Source organism: Cibotium barometz, chromosome 17 (genome assembly GCF_041138505.1).
Source record: "Cibotium barometz isolate CiBa-2024 chromosome 17, ASM4113850v1, whole genome shotgun sequence".
Taxonomy (NCBI): domain Eukaryota; kingdom Viridiplantae; phylum Streptophyta; class Polypodiopsida; order Cyatheales; family Cibotiaceae; genus Cibotium; species Cibotium barometz.
In genome coordinates, this window is record NC_141062.1 from 45,414,731 (window position 1) to 45,436,313 (window position 21,583).

The window sequence follows — 21,583 nt, forward strand, 5'->3', positions numbered from 1 at the left end:
TTTGTTGGTATGACAAGGCATTTGCAACACAAGGATAATCAATTCCTTCACGGTTACTCCATTGCACACAAGTGCACAATACAACTTTAGCCTTTGCCTTAATCGAGGACATTCAATGCTCGTGTGATTCTAAAACGGCAGTACACGCGAGGATACAAATGTGCATATGATTGTCCTAAATGTGAATGCTCTCATGTAATATACTAGCAAAGTAGTCATATAAAGATCACAAAGGGCCATTCACAACTTTACTAGCTTACGAATCTTTAAGTTAGAGATGTTGATATAGGATATGTAATACTAGAATATAGTTCAAATGTTGACAAATGATTGAAAGCACGTAATATTGCAAAGATACTCATCAAGAACTAGACCTCATGACTATTTGCAAAGACCCTTACAATGGTACTTTGTAGAAGATGCATGAAGGACACTGGCATGATATGATTTCACTAACTATGATACAATGATGTTTATAGACAAAGCCATGAAAGTCAATTTGCACAAAGAAACTTTTCAAATTGGTTTATCACCCTCTTGATTTTCCTTTGTATATCCAATATTCTAACATACTAGAGAATGAAGAAAGAAAAAAAACTTGTTCATCAAGTTTAATAAATCTACTTCTCTAACTTAAGCAAAGCTTTGCTTCTAAGATGCATGAAGCTAGGTGTGTAAATTAATGTGTCATAAAAATAGGTAAGATAGAAATTGAGAAAGCATTTATTCACACCATTATCTACGAGGATCAAAGTCGTCATCCTCATCATCATCATCATCAAAGTATGTCGTACACTGTGGCAATGCATTTTTGTTAGTAGCAGGCATGCTTGAAGAACGCCCGCATTGATCCCTGTTCACAAGCCAACTAAATATCAGAAATCAAATCATGAACTTCAAAAGTAAACAAAAAATCATTGAAATTTTAAAAAAATGTGAAAGTTGACCTCTGGTAAGGAGCACCCCTTGTAATTGCATATGGAGGTAAGCTCGTTGAGCGACCATATTGATCCCTATATTTCATGAGCATTAAATATTTACCATATTGACATAAATATGCACTTTACAAGTTCTCTTGGCATAAATATTACTCATTTCTTTGAATTTATTCACACTTGAATTCAATCTCTCTTAATTTTGAGTGCAAAATAGTTGTGAGTAGAAACAAATTTCATGGCTATGCTCTTCAACCTATGCAAAGAAATTTGTTGTGGAGAAGGTTGACTGTTGGATTCCAAATCCTTCTTTGGGATGGGCTTGATTGCATCTTGGTAATTTGGAGGAGCACTCTCTCTTCTACTTCTCAAATGACTACTTGATTGCAAGTTCCTACTTTCATTGGCGTACAGTGTTTCCTCGTAACTTGGTGGTGCACTTTGTTGCCTTGTATGCACACTTGCTGATTCCCTGCAGTAGAGTAAAAGTCTCTCTCTCTCTCTCTCTCTCTCTCTCTCTCTCTCACTCAGTATATCCATGGTACCATTGTATTACTTTTGGTCTCATAGGTCCTTGGGGTCTTCCGTAGACCTTAATATAACTTTCTTTCTCTCTCTCTCTCTCTCATATGGACATTGTCCTGTTAAACCATATTCGAGACGTGATGTCTGCACTTGCAAAGCTTCTTATATCCTACCAGTTTTTACAACAGAAGGGCATTTTAACAATATGATACTTATCTTGTTGTCATGAAATTGCTCAGTCATTCTCATGTCACACCAGCCTGCCAAGTGACTGAAGGCTAAAAACTTTTATTTTTTCCAGGGAAAGTCACACTCACACACCCAAGTGGTGATATCTCCCTTGACAAGCCACAGGACAAGCCCCGCAAGTGAGCCGCTCAGCTGGTTGAAGTGTACCTTCCACAATTGTTCAGAGAACTGTGTTGGAGGTAAGTCATGATCTTTGACGTCCATGGCAACCAATGTCAGTTCTTAACGCCAGGTCTCGGTCTCTTTGGCCTCACACCCCCCTTGTGTTCCAGTAGAATAGCTACTGTTTTGAAGCTAAAGCAAAACTCAGTTCACTCGACGGGGGTGGCATCCTCTCCTTTGGATTAAAGAAGTGCCACACACACACACACACACACAGAGAGAGAGAGAGAAAGAGAGAGAGAGAGAGGGTGGGGGGAAGCAGTGATGTCCTTCTTAAGCAGCATTTTTGTGCAGCCAATGGGTGTTCTTTGTAGCAAGCTGATGGGCGCTCAGAAGTTTTGGAGAGGGGCTTGTGCAGATGGTCAGAAAAAGTAAAGAGTGAGAATAAGGGGGGTGGAGAGCCCCTTAAAGAGGCCCCAATACTGCTGATCCTCAGGTCAAGGGCCATCTGACCAGCATTTGGGAGCCGCACCTGTCTGCCCTGGCCCGAACCTTCCCAGACCTATGCAGGAAGCGTCCACTGTAAAAAATTTGAGACACATAAGGGAGGCTCAATAGCCAGAGGAAGACTAAAAACGAAGGCCATTCACATCACAATGACTCTTATCAACTGTACAAGCTTTATTGCAACTTGGGGATGAAGGCTGAAAACTAAAAGAACTAATAAAAACTATGAAGTCCCTGGGAACAACCCAAGTCACACATAACCTCTATCCTTTGCTGAACGCTGGCTGTTGCTGAAGTTTGGGGCTGCTTTAGTGCTGTTTTGCCGCTCAGAAGTTTTGGAGAGGGGCTTGAGCAGTGGTCAGAAAAAGTAAAGAGGAAGAACGAGGGAGGTAGAGATCCCCTTGAATAGGTCCCAATACTGCTGATCCTTGGGCCAAGGGCCATCTGACCAGCATTTGGGAGGCCACAGCCATCTGCCCTGGCCGGAACCTTCCCAAACCTATGCAGGAAGTGTCCACCATAAAAAATTTGCGACACATAACTAGAAAGGCTCAATAGCCAGAGGAAGACTAAAAAGGAAGGCCATTCACATTACAATGACCCTATCAACAGTGCAACTCGCAAGCTTCAAAAGACGTAAGGTTGCTGGGTGATGGCCTCTATAACACAACCAATAGACAAACAAGAAGAAAACGTAAAGGGATCAGAACTAGGGGACACTAAGATCCCAGCTCCAAGGGCACCAATCAACCTTGCTCCTGTCCTCATCCCTCCAGCTAACACAATCAAGCACCTCAACACTCCGGTCTTACCCAACTGACTCCTCCAGTTGTCCTCCCAAGTTAGACCTGACCCCCAACACCTCTGATCTTCCACCTATATAGCCTAGCTGACCTCCTCTGACATCCAGCTGACCAAAATCCTCCCCAGTTGACACACAGCTAACTCTGAATCACTATTTAGCCCACTATTCAATCTTCCCGACTACTGACTGCTGACTGCCTGATAGCTCACTGCTGACTACCCTCTGACTGTCTAATCAGACTCACAAATGCTTCCCTCAAACCCAGACAAGCCAAACCAAGCCTTCTACACCTTCAACTGACTTCATTTGATACTCAGCTGACCTTGTCCAACTTTGTACCTTCTCATCTGACACTAACTGAGTCAGCACTGACTCAACATCAGCTCACCGAAAATCCGACTGACGGACACGGGGGTTCAATCTTCAAGAACTCTATCAAATCAACTCATTCACCATAAGTAAAACATCAAAACAAAGGACTTTGCATCTATTCACAGCAGCTGATACAACCCAAGGACTTTGCATCAACTAGATAAAATCATATCAACGTCTCAACAGCCCTGAGACGTGGGCACAAACATAAGAAGAAAACACCAAAAAACTCAAGGATCCCCCATAGGTAGACCTCGGCGACAACACTTCACAACATTATCTCACCCAAGACTTCAAACTTCACAGAAATCAGCATTCAGCTGACACTCAGCAGCTACAGTTAAGGAAAAACTGGTCTGGACCAAGTCTCTAACAGAGATGCTGCATAGAGAACATCCTATCCGACTCTCTGGTCTTCAGCACACCCTCTGCTCTGACCCAAACAAACCTTCTCACACTGCACTGTCCTTTTCTCTACAATTTTGAAAATCTGCAAGAACTCTAGCCTGCAATCTTCTACAAATCAAACCGACCTGCAGGACTTCTCCACTGCAGCCGCTCTTTCCCTCTCTCTCCCTCTCTGGTGGTCTCTCTAGCCACATCTCTTGGAGAGTCCACGAAAACTATCCAATTCTCCCTCTTCAACCCATCGCCGCCTTGCTTTCTTCCAGAATGTTGCGCCGCCCAGCTTACTCGATCGCCCATGGACTTTCTTTTGTTTCACGATCGCGCGTCTCCACTTGGCTGCCACGCGTCACTTTTATCATCAAGGATCCACTATACACCACATTTCCTCTATCTATACATCATGTTGGGATTGGACTCCAGATTCTCCTCACATATTGCCCACCCCCCGGGGTGAAAGTGTTTCACTATCTCTTTTGTAGTCCAAACAGCTAACCCTCCCACCTGGATCAAATAGGTATATCTCCATCCTCCAAAGCCATCCAACTGAATTGATCCACCCACCTGGTCAAATAACTGCAAACCGTCCTCAAACTGCATCAAAGTCCTGCCCCTATCAAATGGCTGCATCACCCATGTATACTTACTGTCCAGCCTCTTTCCAATCCCTTCACTCTTGTCAGCTTTGAGATCTTCACATAACTCAAAACATTTTGCAACTCTCTGTTCCTCCATCAAACCTTCACACACATTTCTATCCTCCACATCATCAACCCAAACTCCAGCAGCATCCTGAACACTATTAAGCAAAGAGCCCAAATAAGAGACCTGTTGCATCTCTTAGTCAGCATCCACAACTTCCTCGTCCCACAATCTGCTCACAACATTCAAAACCTCATCATTACCGACACACACTCCAATACCCACATAGGCATCAACCTGCTCACCTAGATTCATAGATCCTTCAAACAAAGTAAAGACACCCTCCAAGGCGTCTACATTGTTATCGACACCACTATCCATATTTTCATGCGCACCTAATTGCTAATTCATGCTAGCATAATCATCACAGAGAAAGGCAATTCTGACAAACTCTCCACCTCACACTCTACCACATCATCAAACAAACCTATAGACTCCACACTAGCATCCTTTGATGAAGTAATCCTCAACTCAAGTTCCCGTGACACCTCCAGCATACTAGGAATCACCTACCCCTCCATAGTAGACTCACCAACCTCTGAGAAAACCTTCATCCCATCGCTGGCATTTGCTACCTCCAATTCTGGGTCCACAGCTATACAACCTGCGCTCTCTATAACTTCACAAATACACTGATTCATTACCTTTGCATCCTCTGACATATCACTCACACAGTGATCCATATCATGTGCACTGTTACTAGCATGACACACATCAAGCAAATCAAACGTAGCAATTTTACCAGGTCTAGTGAATGGCATACACAAACCGGCTTTCCATCTCGCCTTCCTTTCTTGGTACATGGCAATCTTCACAGCTTCTGCAAAAGTTTGAGGGTCTTTCACCTCTACCTTCTCCTTGATCCTCCCATGTAGAGCTTCAATAAACTTGTCCCTCTTCAGAAATTCAGGAGGAATCTGGTTCTTTTCCAAAGTCTTGAGTATCTTCCTTCATGCAGCTTCAAGCCTATCCACAAAATCTGACACTCTAGCTGACACAATCAGACACCTCAACACTCCAATCCGACCCAGCTGACTCCTCCAGTTATCCTCCCAAGTCAAACCTGACCTCCAACACCTTTAATCTTCCACCTATATAGCCCAGCTAACCTCCTCTGACATCCAGCTGACCAGAATCCCCCCGAGCTGACACACAGCTGACTCTGAATCACTATTCAGCCCACTATTCAGTTTGTTCGATTGTTGACTACTGATTGCCGACAACTGACTATCCTCTGATTGTCAGATCAAACTCACAAACACTTCCCTCAAACCCAGACAAGCCAAACCAAGCCTTCTACACCTTCAACTGATTTCATATGATACTCAGCTGACCTTGTCCGACTCTGCTGACCTTGTCCGACTCTGTACCTTCTCATTTGATGCTGACTCAGCTCACCGGAAATTCGACTGACACACACAAGGGTTCAATCTTCAAGAACTCTATCAAATCAATTCATTCACCGCAAGTAAAACATCAAAACAAAATACTTTGCATTTACTCACAGCTGATGCAACCCAAACTCTCAGACTTCATCAACTAGATAAAATCATATCAGCGTCTCAACAGCCCTGAGCCATGGGCACAAACATAAGAAGAAAACACCAAAAAACTCAAGGATCCCCAATAGGTAGACCTCGGCGAACACTTCATAGCATTATTTCACCCAAGACTTCAAACTTCACAGAAATCAGCATTCAGCTGACACTCAGCAGCTACAGTTGAGGAAGAACTGGTCTAGACCAAGTCTCTAACAGAGATGCTGCACAGAGAACCTAGGGCACACATCCTAGCCGACTCTCTGGTCTTCAGCACACCCTCTGCTCTAACCCAAACAAACCTTCTCACGTTGCACTGTCCTTTTCTCTGCAATTTTGAAAATCTACAAGAACTCCCGACTCTCTGGTCTTCAGCACACCCTCTGCTCTAACCCAAACAAACCTTCTCACGTTGCACTGTCCTTTTCTCTGCAATTTTGAAAATCTACAAGAACTCCAACCTGCAATCTTCTACAAATCAAACCGACTTGCAAGACTTCTCCACTGCAATCGCTCTCTCCCTCTCTGGTGGTCTCTCTAGCCACCCCTCTTGGAGAGTCCATGAAAACTATCCAATTCTCCCTCTTCAACCCATTGCCGCCTTGCTTTCTTCCAGAATATTGCGCCGCCCGGCTTACTCGATCGCCCATGCACTTTCTTCTTTTGTTTCACGATCGTTTGGCGTCACTTTTATCATCAAGGATCCACTGTACACCATCTTGTGTACATTTCCTCTATCTATACATCATGTTGGGAACAGGCTCCGGATTCTCCTCACAACGTGGAGGCTGAAGACTAACAATGAGGGGGAAAGCCAAATACTGGAGATGAAATGAATTAACAACCTTCATACAAAGAAAGATAAGCCCCTACTGATAAGCTGGTGCTGCTGTGGCTACCATACATGATACATGACATTGTATGCCAATTCGCACATGGGGTCCATGGTTGGTCCCAATCTTTAGGTTGTGTCACACAGGACCAAGTGCTGAAGGTTTATGCTGTTGTCATGTCTTATGGGGAAAAAAAACTTTAGCCAGAAATGATTGCATGTGTTGGCATCCCCCCAGATGGCTCACACCATAGGATCTGATTAGTGTCGGTATGCTTACAGTTCACATGGTTCCCCCCACAGGGTATGAGTGGCTTTTTCCTAATGCAACACGTGCCCACTTTGTCACACTGCTCATGATGCTCGTCACGACTTGTAAACGATTCGGATCCACCTCAGTCATTAGTTACCAAGACATGGTTCTCATACTTGTAGAAGAGAGAGAAAAGATGCACATTGAGAATATAAAATTTATCTGTATTGTTTGACAAACAAGACCTAATCCTGATCAACCGATGGTAGGTGAAAGAAGTATACTTACTAATGATTATAAAATCATAATTAGTAAAAATTTAAAGCAAGTTTCTCGTGCAGATGCACAGGAGGTTTCACTAGTCAGATTTGAAGTTGCATACCTAGTTTCTCCCAAGAAACTTTTTTTCTGGTGGCTTGAATAGCTGGTGTCTGCAGCTGCGGTACCCTCACTTGCATATTTGGTAGATCCATCGGCTTCTTGACTAGAACATGACAAAAAACTAGCTGAAGCAATTCCATAGTATCTGCAAAAGCAGCCACCAAGCTTAAGAAAAAGAAGAGCTTCTCTCAAACAAAAAAAGGAAGAGGAGTAAAAGCTTTATAATGTGTGAGTAGGCAACCAGCCCCAGGTCAGGATGATCCGGAAAACTTGTTTAAAAAACACTAAGGAGCAGCATTTTCATGCAACTAGAGTTAGATAATTAATGCCGGAAAAAAAAAATTTTACTTGTGTCGGTTAGCAGCTGCCTTAAGCCTAATCTCTGCAACCTTGTTCTTATCATTGAGAAGTGCCAGCAACATTTCAGCTTTTTTCCGTACATTTACCCCTTGATCTTTCTCACAAGGTGGTGGGGCCTCAATGTACTCAAAATCTGTGCTCAGGGCCTGTGGCCACAGTCAGGCCAGAATACTTCCACAATTTGTTCCAATTTCTAAAATTCTTAAGGTAGATATTGCAAAGTATGTGATTAGTGCATGAACACAGTCTGTTTTGATTCTAAAGGCTAGATATATACATACATACATGTATGTATAAATATCTACACACATTCATACATACATCTATGTATGTATGTATCCATGCATGTATACATACATACATGTGTATATACTAGTAGTTGAAGTTCATCCACGTGCAGGGATATTTGACTGGTTATCCATGTGGGAGGATCTTCTATAATTGGTTTCGCACTCAAAAATGATACCTCAATTGTTTGGTTCGTGAAAGTACAGCTGAGAGGGGTGTTATACCTGAAGCTCATCCATGTGCTCCCGGACATCAACCAAAATGCATTCCGATCCATTGGCAACAAGATATTCCAAGACAGTTAATGCCTGCATAGAACCAGAAGCAATATGTTTGATATGGAGTCTGGACACAGCACTTTTTAACCTGAAAATCTGAAAGGGAAAGAGCTCAGGATCTGAGAGCTCCCCACTAATCCTGCAAGCAGCCCCCTCCCACTGACATGTGTGCACCCTCTCCCCCATCCCCATGGCCTCCGCATGCACACCCCCACCTTTGTCCCTATATCCCCCCCACCCCCTCCCCCAACGCTCCTCCTCCCTGCTCCATCCATGTTGTTCCCTCCATCCCCCCGTTTTTTGACTTACCCCTGCCCATGTTCTTGCCTGACCCCCCTGTTGGAAAATATGGTGACGGTGGATAGTTTGTGATTGAGGGGGGGGTACCTACATTTGTTTGATGCAATTTGATGTATGGTTCATGAGTTCAAAAGTTGTTTGTAAATGGGGGATTGTGAAATGGAAACAGGTAAAAGACGAGCGTAGAAGATTTAAAAGTTGTGGATGGAGTTTGTCTAGATGTGGACACTTTTGGGGCCACATAGTTGGCATGTGAGGTGGCAGCATTGTTGTAAGCTTACTTGAGCTATATTATGGTGTGATTGAAGTTGATTTGTACGAGTTGATCTACAATGAAATGTGTATAATCTTTTGCTAGTCTCTTCTGTATGGATTTTCTAAGAGTGTTTTGACCTAGATCCATGAAATTTTACATGTTATCAGTGTGCATAGGATTTTGGTTGGTTGATAGGCTAAGATTAGGTTTGTTCTATCTTGGAATAAATAGAGTTCATGAGGAGTTGAGTCGTGTAATTAGAATTTTTGCTCTCTATTTGTTTGCAAGAGGTCATCAGAGAGAGATTTGAGAAAGAGAACATTCTGTGTCAGCAAAGAGATTGTGTGTGATAGAAAGAGAAAGAGAGAGCTCCAAAACTGCAACAAGCTTCTCCTACATACTAAGCCAAACAAGCATTGAGAAAGAAGGTGCTCAGCTCTGCAAGATCAGTAAGCAAAGCAGTGTTAGATGCTTGAAGAAAAATGATAGCAAGTAGTGTCCAAGAGCAACAATCAGAGGCCCTAACTAGCAAGACAAATCCAGAGATTGGTGGAGAACAACAATCCCAGTGAGTTTTGACTTCGGCAAGCACAATTTTTTGCTTTCCTTGCATCAAGCACAGCTGCTCCAAATCAGCATAATGATGGCATTAATCTTAAACAAAGATCAACAAAAGATAAAGATGAATCTCGAAGAGGTTCATAAATGCATCTTCATCATTCATGAAGGCAAGGGACAATGTTGCAAACCCAAATGAAGGGTTAAGTGTGTTAATTTTCACTTCGATAAAGTCAAAGCAAAGACCAAGGATAACCAGGCAGCTGAAATTGAATGCAAAGGCAAAGGTAAAAAGAAAGAGATCATCAAATTTGCATTTGTTGATGAAAGAGATGATTTACTCCTCTAGAAGACTCCTCAAAGAGGAGATGAAGCCTCTTCCAAAGGAAGAGGTGAAGCTCTCAAAGGATGAAACTTGTCCAATATCCACAAGGGCTAGTTTAGTGCATAACTAGGTGTAGACAGATGCTGAGACCCAGTAGAGGAATTCAACCTCAACACCCCAAAGGATTCCGGCCCATCTTGTTAGCATCCTAGTTATGGGACCACCCAGCCTTGCTTGCTCAAGCTGCTACTTTCTTCCAATCTTACAAGGATGTGTTCGCCTCAACATACAAAGATCTGGATGGTGTTCCAGCTAACATAGGCGTTCACACCATACCTCTCCAAGAAGGAACCTGACCAGTTCGTGGGCGGGCTCACAAGCTCAATCCAAAGTATGCAGAGGCAGTCAAAGTGGAGTTGGAGAAAATGGAGGAAGCCCACATCATCTCTCCAGTGGAGCACTCAGAATGGCTTTCCCCTATGGTCGAGTAGGAGGACAATTTAGAGTGCTCACCGTCCTCAGTGAGGAAGATAAAAAATATTGTGCAGTGGAAGATTGTTACATAATGAAAAGATGCACTATGCTCTGTATACATCATGAAGATGAGGGGTACAAAAAATAAAATAGCTGCATTGTATGTGGGAAACCCTCAATGTTGGTGTGTGCTTGTTCAAATGGATGTGATTTAAGTGTTACAATCCCATACAAATTTCATGACTATGTATGCTTATGACCTCTTGTCTTATGTTGAGGCCCAATGCTAACCTTGTACACATGGCGCCAATTTTTCCCCTTGCTCCCAAGCCGCTTCCACAGGCACGCCATGATTATCTCATAGTCATCACTAGAATAGAAGCATACATGTTAGGAACAATCCTAAATAAGAAGTTATTGGAAGCAGGCACCCTCCAAAATTTCCTTAAATTTTCCCTAAGAGAGGAAAAAAGTTAAGTACACACATGTGCATGCACATATTTTATATATCTATATAGTGTCAGATAAAAGCCTTACTGATTGGGAATTCAGTTTAAGCCTCTACAGTCTTCAACAATACCTGTGCAGTCCCCCAACAGCTGGAACTGGCCTTTCAACCAAAAAAAAAAACACAAAATTCAAAACAAATAAGCTTACTGATTCCAGGAAGCTCTGGCGATCTCGGCCATGGTGGCTCCATGTGGTCCCCATGGCTCATTGCAGGTTGCATCAAGAACCTTCGATATAAAAAAATGAGCCACAAAATTTATCAATCGTCAGGATTTCATTCATGAAATTTCACACAAACCAGAACAATTTGCACAACCCTCATGTAAAAACCAAAAGCAATTGGCACATATATTGTTCATTATCTATCATGCTATAGATTCTGTCGAAGTCTACCTATGATGTGCCATAACTAAAACTAGCAGGTGCTCCTTCTAGAGCTTCACCGTTCACCTAGGAGAAGAGAAAACTGATTGATCTTAATTTCTGGCATTCTCAAATATTGATTGCCTTGCACGGGAGGCCTTGTCTCCGTTGCTCTGATTACTGGTTGACGTTTGAACTCCGTGAGAAGGGAAATACAATGAGAAAGCCTTGGGTTTGTGATTCCACGCTCAAGAGGCAAGGTTCTTTCAATAATGAATTCAAAAGTTCTTTCTAATACAAATAAAGTTTGTTGAAAAAAGGCGGCATTACCATGTGGTATGCAGAAGGCTTTGCTTTCTTAGACTTGGGCTCCCCTTCAGTGTCAAAGTCCTTGTTGGACTTACGCTTGGGACAATTAAAAGACATATGTCGCTCTTCGGTACAGAAAAAGCATTTCTTGGCATCCAACAAAGCTTGTCTCTCATCAGGACTTCTCTTGGGCATTGGTAACATCTTACGGTTCTCTACAGGCACTGTTGCATCGCGCGATGCATGCCCTGACTTCTCAGTTTTCTTGCCAGCGCTTTTGCTGCCCTTATATCCAGTTGAAGCCCCAGTGAGTAACGCATTTGCCGTCATGGCATTCTCTATCATCTGCGACATATTTGTTACTTGAGTCTTAATGCAATAGTCACGCACTTCCTTGGGCAACCCACAACAATACTTCTTAACCTGCTCTGATAGTGGCACTGCACGATAAGAAGTAACTGGGAGTAAAGCTTCCCAAAACTTCTTGTTGTAATCCTCATGATTCTCACATTTCGATGCACCCAACTTATGCCATGCTGTCATTACATCCACCTCAAATGTAGATGTGAGCCACATGGAAGAGAACACCTGTTTAAATTGTACCCAAGTAGATGGTGCTATGCCCTGCAAAAGAAGAGTGGACCACCACTGCAATGCATTGCCCTTGAGAAAAGTCGTAGCTTTTCTCACTTTCGAGGATTCCGTGTAATTTCCACCAGAAAAGGCAGCATCAAACTGCTGTAAAAAGGTAATAGCCTTGAGCTTGTCTTTGGCTCCACTGAATGTGTCAAATTTCAGTGCAACTCCCCCTTCCTTATAATCCTTCGGTTTACCCACAAGTGTTAGATTATCGTAAGAAAGTGGCCTCACAAGATTGCTACCCCCTGCATTCATGCCCTTGGTAGGGTCAACATTGCCAGTTCCCACACCTTGCATACTATGCAATCTTGCTGATCCTCCCATGTTTCCAAACATACCACTATGCATACCGAGCTGCATACCACCATCCATGCATACCAGGCTGAAAATTAGCTCCAAATTCCCTTGCATTCCCATACCTCCAAGAGTGTAACCCCCAGTCATAGATTGGAACACGAAACCACCGCCAAAATAGCCTGGATGCATAGATTGTTGCGGAATAGGTGGCTGTCCGAAAAAGGAACTCTGTGGGTTTGCACCATAAGTGTTCTGCATGTTAGAAAACTATCCAAAAGCAGGATCCTGTGGGAAGGCACCACTATTGCCCTGAGGTGGATTCCTAGAACGCACCTTCTTCTTCTTCTTCTTAGGCTCAAAAGGGGCCCTCATAAATTCAGCAAACTTCTCACTTTGCGTGAGCTGCAAAAGCACATCCACTGCCCCTGCCAAATGGGCTTTGAACTGGGCATCATCTTCCTCTTTACTTGGCATATCTTCTGGCTGCGTTACATCCTCATAACGTGCATCTTCTGCAGCCTGTTCTCCTGTAAGTACATCCTCAAATTCAGTCCTCTTAGGAGTGGTCTCCTGCTCTTCCTTATCATCATAGTCATAGTCATCCTCATAGTCTGACATCTTGCTGAAATTTTCAGCAGCAACGTTCCTCGAGACAACCACGAGCTCACCCCCTTAAGAAAGTTAGTGATGGTCCCAGCAACGAAACCTTGAAACCGGCCGCTGGTAGAAACCAAAGTGCGGTAGACTAGCAGTCACCCAAACCAGTTGTAATCGAGCAAATAAAACAAATGTATGGGAGCTAGAGTGCTCCAACACGAAAAGAAGAACGACACTTGTTGGCCCCAAAGCTTGGCGTCCCTTTTGGTATTTCTTTATTCAAATTCAATGGAAAATTTTAAATGAGTATATCATGGCCATTCATGGCTTGTATGTTTGCATGTCCAATCTGCCAATCCTCTGGACCTCTTAGCATAGAGGTTACACACAGCTTTGTGTCCCAAAAACACCACACTATTATCTCCTCTAATCTGCCAAGACAGTGAATCCATGAGGCCTTGAATATGCATCTAACTGGCCCATGCACATAGCCACAAACTCAGCCATGAAACAGTCCACAAACTCTTCCAAATCAGTCCAAAAACTTGCCCTATTTCCACCCTCCAAACTGCCAAACCCTTCCTCTCACAAAGGGCCAAAGAAACAACTCCGAAACAGTTACGAGCCAGTGAAAAGAGACACTCAGTTTGACACTTCCTGCAGTCCCACCAGCTCACAAAGAGGGAGAGAAACTTACAGTCCTTGTGTCGCTTTTCACAAGAGAGCGCAGGCATGAGAAAAACTCTGTTCTATCCTGCCCTCCTGTCTTGCAGTCCAGCACCTGTTTCCACGTGAGAGGGAGAGAGAAACGCGTGGGTGAACCTGTCGTCCAGCCCTGCACTCCTTGCCTACTGGTTGCACAAAAAGAGTGCGCCTGTGCGCCTGTATGTACTGCAGTGCAGCCCGACAGCCAACCTCCTTCCAAAAGCAACGCTCTCTCTCTCCAAAAGAAGCGTAGGCCCCCAAAATAGCCTAGGGGCCACGATGCTCCAAAGAAAAGGAATGTTCTTTTTTATTTATTATAAAGGTTATAAACCTTTGTTCCCTTTTGTCCCCTCCACACATGGGGCTATTTAAATAGCTTGTCCCCTCCACACATGGGGTTATTTAAATAAGACATTTGCCTCAAGTATAAAACTTAAACATATATCTTGCTCACCGACCACCATGCTCACACTTATGCTGCACAAATTCACAGGGTCATGACAGTGAGCGCTTCCAAATTTCTCGCTCTTTACGACAAGGCTGCCCCTTAACTCCCATGATGTATCTCATTGTTATGCAAAAACTTTGAGAAATTCCTTTAGCTCCAATGCCGGAGTATAGGATTGAGATTACTATTGCACACACAGGAAGAGGAGCTTCTAGACTCTGAGTTGGCTCTGACAATACAACGATGTTTCTTGAGGCATCCTACTAATGTCTTTGCTCATTTTGCACTGCATTGGAAGAGTTTTGTCTAGAGGGTTGATTGGGGCATAGATGTTGGCTTCACATGGATTGAGAGTGGACACACTACCAAATATCTTGGATGCCAGGTCGAGATAGACATTACACCTGTCAAGTAGTTTGCCCCTATGCTCATGGGCATAAAGAAAAATCTCCTTCATCGGAGCAGCTCAATTGATCTGGCATCTACAGCCTTGGTGGCAAATTAGGTGTTGCATGCCACAGCTTGGTATGTTCACTACTTGTTGGTGCTATGACCATGAATGCATTAGACACTTACGAAGGGTAATCCGCAACTTCTTATGGTCAGGACTTGATGGCACATCACATACCAGGGCAAAGTTGCTTGGAAAACTATTATCCTTCCCAAGCACGAAGGGGGATTAAACATCAATGATCTAGAGATCCAGTGCAAAGCTCTACTTTGCAAGCTCTGGTGGGGGTTAGAGCATTCTTCCTGGTACGGAGCCCTAGAAGGATTTCTACATGTACCATATTCCTAGATGTGTCCCTGAGAGTGGTGGTGACTGGAAGAACATCACCCATTTTTTCTATGAGGCAGATTACCGGCCCTCATCCTCCCTACTCGTTTCTTCCATCATCCGGGCTTGTAGTAGTATCCAATATTTTTACGTCATAGGCACCCAAGCTTACATTATGTTTGTTGGAATTAGGGTGGATGGAGAGACACCATGATCATACTCATGATAATTGCATAAGACAAACTACATAAGATGAAGATTAATGCTAATCACATCATTAACTAAATGGACAACATAATGACACAAGAGATGGGATAATGGAGGTTGTGTACCCTTGGATTAGATGAGAGCCTCTTATATAGGCTAGAGTACAATGGATTAGGGTGTGATTAACCCCTATGCAAAACCCGAATAATATCTTGAAGGGAGGACTCAAAATCCTAGATTGGTGTGCAAGAGAGATCTCCTCCCACGCCTCACATATGCTCATAAGATTCTGCCACATACTCTAAACCATGGTCTACCAAGGTTAAGATGACCTTATCCCCAATGTCACATGGATAGTTTGGTGGATAGTTTCAACACCCTTCCTCAACAAAATATCCATGGCTACTAAGATGACAATGCTAGCTCTGGTTACTGTTTACAACTCTAGTTATAATGACCATCCAAGTGTCCGTAGGTCTTACTCATGGTAGTTTACAATGCCAGAAGTTGATGACAGATGCTAGGATTCTAGTTATGTTTACATTTGGCTTAGGATAGAGAGGTGACTACAGGTAGGCAGGCCCTAGATGGTCTAAAAGGCCCAAACATCTTCGATGTAGTTAGCCTCTACTGAGACTCCTTCATTGTTGTCCTTTTCGTCTTCACTTGAGCTGTCAACTGTTCATGCAACAAGTAGAGCTTTCTGAGCCTTGTTTCTAAAGAAATAATCTTTTTTCTCATGCCCTGGCTTTCCACAAAAATTACATGACTTCTTGGGGAAGTCTTTCTTTGGATTTGATCCTTTGGAGAACTCTTTGTTGGACTTCTTATAGCTGCCTTTGTTGAAAAAGGCACCATCTGTAATACCTTGCCTCTGCTTAACTTTTACTTCTTCTAAGAGGGATGCTTCCACATCCATAAGCTTTGGTGATGGCAGGTTAGTGAGAGTGGTAACTATATTACCATACTCCTCTTGAGGTAAACTTTTTAAGAGGACGGCTATGATTACATCTTCTTCGATAATCTTCTTGATCCCAGCCAGCTGTGTGATAGTTTAAATGAGTCGTGAGTGAGTCTCCTAAATTCAATTTTAGCTCAAAGAATTTAATTAGGAGGCTGATTTTAGAGTTCTTTGATTGAGCTCCAGAAAGAGTGTCTAAGGTGTTCCAAGCCTCATTGGATGAGTCCTTTCCATCTATGTGATGGATATAAGTATCACTTAGTCCCAAGGCTATGATGGCCAAAGCCTTCTCATCCTTGCCAATCCATAAAGTTTTCTCGTCCTTGGTGTGTTTAGCATTTTTTCCTTCCCATTTGCTACACCCCATAGCCCTTTTTTCATGAGAGTGAACTTAATCTTCGTCTGCCATGTATGAAAGTTGTACCCTTAAAACTTCTCTTCTTTAGTTGTACTAGCCATTATGTTGGGTAGGTCTTACATCTTGGCACTGGAAGCCAACGAGCAGTGTCTAAACCCTTACACTGATTTGAGATGCAAAGCTAGAAACTAAATACCCCCATCACCATAGAGATACATGTTAGAAGACAAAAACTCTAAAAAACCCATACTTTTTGCAAGATGATAGTACCATGGCTTTTTATCTGTGGGGTTTGTTGTTTTTGACTTCTTCCCTTTCTTCTTTGGCTTCAAATGTTTTACATTGGAGGATTCATATGATGAGGGCATGATTAACAAAGTTAATCAAAGAATAATCCTTCAATGATAGTGGTTTAGTGAAAAAGCTCACTGTTTTGGGACAGCCAATATGCAGAATATTGGTGGATAAAATTGATGTGTTTCCACAAACCATGAGGCCAAGGGGTTAAACCACATACATTAGCAATCCATTAAGAAGAGTTTTAGCCATAAAATCTCTGGATTAGCCATGATAAATAGAGATTAATCTCTGCTTAAGTGAAGAAGCTTTTGGAAGGTGCACAGATTCGGGCCGCCTTCTACACTTTTTCTTTTGAAATTATGAGACCACCACCCACTTCGCAGCGGTCGAAAACCCCCGTGTGTGAAAGGATTTACGCAATGCCGGCCTGAGAACGTCGAATTTCTCCTTTCCCTCAAAGTTTTGGCGCCAGTTTCATTGCAGTTTGCCAGCGGTCCCGAGCTCCATTGCAAACATTGAAGACATCCGCCTCTTCGCCTCTGAGTTGGGAAGAAGCCAGAAGAGGCAATGTGGGCTTTGATTGAGTGTGTGGAGTGGATTCTACCCTCCACTAGCAAGTGGCTGTGGAGGTGATTTCCACAACAACGTTTCCATGGCTAAATTAGAGATGACTAATCCAACTTTGGAAGAAGGTGATTAGGAGTAGCTAACGTAAGATTAGGATGATAACCTAACTCTTGATACCATGTTGGAATTAGGGTGGATGGAGAGACACCATGATCATACTCATGATATTTGCATAAGACAAACTAGATAAGATGAAGATTAATGCTAATCACATCATTAACTAAATGGGCAGCATAATGACACAAGGGATGGGATAATGGAGGTTGTGTACTCTTGCATTAGATGAGAGCCTCTCATATAGGCTTGAGTACAATGGATTAGGATGTGATTAACCCCTAAGCAAAACCCTAATAATATCTTGAAGGGAGCACCCAAAATCCTAGATTGGTGTGCAAGAGAGATCTCCTCCCACTTGCTCTAGGCGCCTAGCATATGCTCATAAGATTCTACTAGATACTCTAAACCATAGTCTATTAAGGTTAAGGTGACCTTTGGACCATAAGCCCTTATCCCCAATGTCACATGGATAGTTTGGTGTATTGTTTTCAACAATGTTGAACAACCTCATCAGAGATGATCTGGCAGACCCCTGGGTGCAACAGGATATATGCAATGGCTAAGCTGGGAGAGATGCACGGCAGCAGTACTTGATTGGAAGAACTTTAAAAGTCTTCCAGATGATGAGAGAGAGGCATTTACCAAGTTTCTCACAGGGAGTCACCGACTGATTGCACAAATTGATGCAGCTATACCTAACCACTGGATCACTAGTACATTCTTAGATGAGTATCACCACTTGCGGGAGGGGGATTTTTTCTAGGACAAGCATGCCCCTTCAGGTGATGAGATTCCCGAAACCAGAGGAGGAAGAGGTTGTTGCCCTCTATTCCATTCAGTCTATGGAGAGATGTGATGTACAGGTGATCACACCTAGCTCTGTGATCCGACCAGTGAGTAGTAGGTTGCTCTAGGAAGCCGTCGTATATAGACCCTTCCCTAGTGATGATTACTCATGCTTCTTGGTGCCTATGGCTATATGTTGGATGCCCGGATCTCTACATTGGGACCATGGTGAGTGGGAATGGACAATGGCTATTTCTACACGGTGGCACTTGTACAAGAGGAGCCAGGTATCCTACTTCTTCTGGTTATTTCTACACAATAGGTTGCCCACCAACCAATGGAGATCCTTGGCCTGGACCCCTTTTGTCCTAGATGCCCAACTCCATATGAGACTGCATCATTGCTTATGGGAGTGCAGAGGAGCACAGAGGATCTGAGTATCTATAGCCCAGCTCTTGGGCAGATTGAGGAGTAATCCTATCTATATTACTTGGGGTGCTATTGCATGATTGACTCAGTCTGGCCAAAAGCTAGTTTTGGGGGCAGGGGAGGAGATCTTGTTATGCTTGTCCATAGGGGCATAGCTCATAGATATTTGCTTAGGATATCCCCGAGTTACGATACACACTACCTTCGCAGAGTATTGACACCACCTGAGAGATTATTGTTAGTATCACGGCGTGGCATATCTAGAAGACCAGATGCTGAGAGGCCTTCGAGGGTATTCAGGTTTATGACACCAATGTATTTGATGTATGAGCAGAACAATTTATGAACTTAAATTTTTAAAATCTCTGTTTGCTTATTTAATTGGGAGGCTTATTTTTATTATTCTTCAAAAAACAAAAACTCACATACGAGTTATTGAAAGGTACCATAAAAGACGATTTTTTTTATTTTTATACAGATTTTTTAAAAAAAATCCGCAACCAAAAATAATTGATGAAATTACAGGAAGGATCTTTAAAAAACTTACTGTAAAGGACCAGCAGATTCACTAGAATTTGACACTATCAGACAAAAAAATTTCGAAAAGAAAAGAAAAAAAACCGAAAGCAAAAACAAAAAAACGTTTTTAACATAAAAATAACAAACCTTCTGCTCGATTTCGGGAATTTTTAGGACCGTTTTATTCACTCCTCTTTTCCTGCAGATGTGTACATGAAAGAAAATAGAATTAATTGGCAAATTCCAAAAATAAAAGGATCATGATTATTTTAAGCAGGACGCTCACAATTGCCTCAGAGTTTGATCCAGCATGCTTTTGATATCTTTCTTGTAATCCATCAAAACGATGTTGTAGGTAGTTTCGCGTTCTGGAAATGCTAAAACTAGTTATTCAAATGTTTAAATGTCTAAATCTTACGATTATATATATATATATATACAAATACGTACGTGACACCATATGCGTCCTTTGCGCTGAATCTAGGTCCTCTCCACGAAATTCGGAGGTGGTTTGTTTTCGAAATAAAGAAGTGTGTCCGTTGTGCAAGCGTGAACTTCACGCTTGCGCTCCACCTCCAAGTTCGTCGGGTCCAGTCCACGTCCACTTTTCGCATGCTATTCTAGGGTCGCCATCACGTCGCATGTGCTGTTCCACGCTTCTGAGTCGCCTCGAGCTCCACACAGTGTAGGTACGTTTCGTCTCCCGTGTGTTGCATGCACTTTGTAGACCCTGCACTTAAACACACAGTGCACACTGCGCGCGCGCGCACACCTGTCCCTCACATACACTGCACGTGCAAAACCCGCTTGGTACATCACCTTGGTGCATGCGCTCATTTGCAGAAAAAAAATAGTGCTCGGTGATGAGAAATTAAGCGCATTGGTTGGGTGATTACAAGCTAACAACAGCATATATGGGTGATTGTTGTATTGCACCCGTACATTGGTTGGGTGATTACGAGCGTAGCAGTTTTCGAGGGATACAACCAAAGATACAGTGGGCTCCAGAGGGCAAACGGCTGCAAACCCACGCGTGGAAAATCTACATAGAAGTGTAAAAGGAGGTTGGAAAGCTGTCTCTGGAGTCTGGACCTGAAATGTTACGGGTTGTGTGTGTGTGTGTGTGTGTGTGTGTGTGTGTATCAATACCAATAAAACTAAAACTAGAAATTGAAGGGCATATATATATATATGAAATTGTAAGCCCCTTTTGTTTAACGCGCATGATATTTTACATATTCCTCAGACTTATTTTCATCCATCTTTTTAAATTAGTTTCCTAAAAGTTCTAAAAGTGTATTTTGTAAAATGATTTTGGACTTTTTAAATAAAAAATGATTTGTTTTGTTATATATATATACATATATATACATATATATATATATATATACATATATATATATATATATACATATATATATATATATATATATATATATATAGAGAGAGAGAGAGAGAGAGAGAGAGAGAGAGAGAAAGTGTAGAATAATTTGGGTTTTTTAATTAAAAAATGATTAAGAAAAAGTGGTTGCATTTTGGTTCAGATTTTTAAAAATTTTGGTTATTCTATGTATGCCAGGCACCTCAGTCTGCCAGCTTTGAGCTCTACGTGGTCGTGCCTTCGCCTCCTCGAGCTCCTCGACTGTCTTTGCCTCCTCCAAGTGCTTCATTGCTCAAGGTCTTTTATTTTGCTCAAGGTCATTTTATATATACAAAATGTATTATATAAACAAAGTGTATACAAGATAAAGGGAGAGCGTAGAATGATTCGTTTTGTTTTAAATTTACGCATCAATAAAAACGCATTATCATATCTGACGACCTATAATTACTAATTATAGGTCCAATTGTATACATGAGTGTTATATGTGTGTGTGTGTGTGTGTGTGTGTGTGTGTATAAGATTTAAATAAAAAAGATTTGGATTATTTTGTTTTAAATAAAAAGATTTATTTATATAGAATATATATATATATATATAGAGGACTACCTAAAGATTTCAAACAAAATGTATTATATATATCGATCTATATCTATACAAGATTAACCACAACTCCTCCTCCCTCCACGTGGCCAGCCAAAAGCGGGGTTAATTCAAAAGGAGGGTTAATTAGCACAAAATACGGAGGTGCTTTGTTTTTGAAAATATGCGCTCCAGTCAAAAGTGTGACACGTTTGCACTTCACGCCTGCGGTCCACCTCCATGTTCACTTGCTCAGTCCATGTCCACATTCTACAGTCCGTACCC

General features: G+C 42.4%; 1 protein-coding gene across 1 annotated transcript; it reads right to left on the reverse strand.

Moving 5' to 3' along the window:
• Positions 1 to 433: 433 nt before the first annotated feature.
• On the reverse strand, positions 434 to 19,704 carry LOC147630063 (uncharacterized). The gene is made up of 10 exons (XM_086811682.1): positions 19,622 to 19,704; positions 19,483 to 19,534; positions 11,103 to 11,182; positions 10,737 to 10,815; positions 8,479 to 8,562; positions 7,955 to 8,112; positions 7,608 to 7,751; positions 1,192 to 1,407; positions 948 to 1,013; positions 434 to 853 (listed from the first exon to the last, which is right to left on the reverse strand). The coding sequence occupies exons 1-10, from the start codon at positions 19,672 to 19,674 to the stop codon at positions 736 to 738; spliced, it is 1,050 nt and encodes a 349-aa protein (XP_086667808.1). The 5' UTR covers positions 19,675 to 19,704; the 3' UTR covers positions 434 to 735.
• Between the last annotated feature and the right edge of the window lie 1,879 nt (positions 19,705 to 21,583).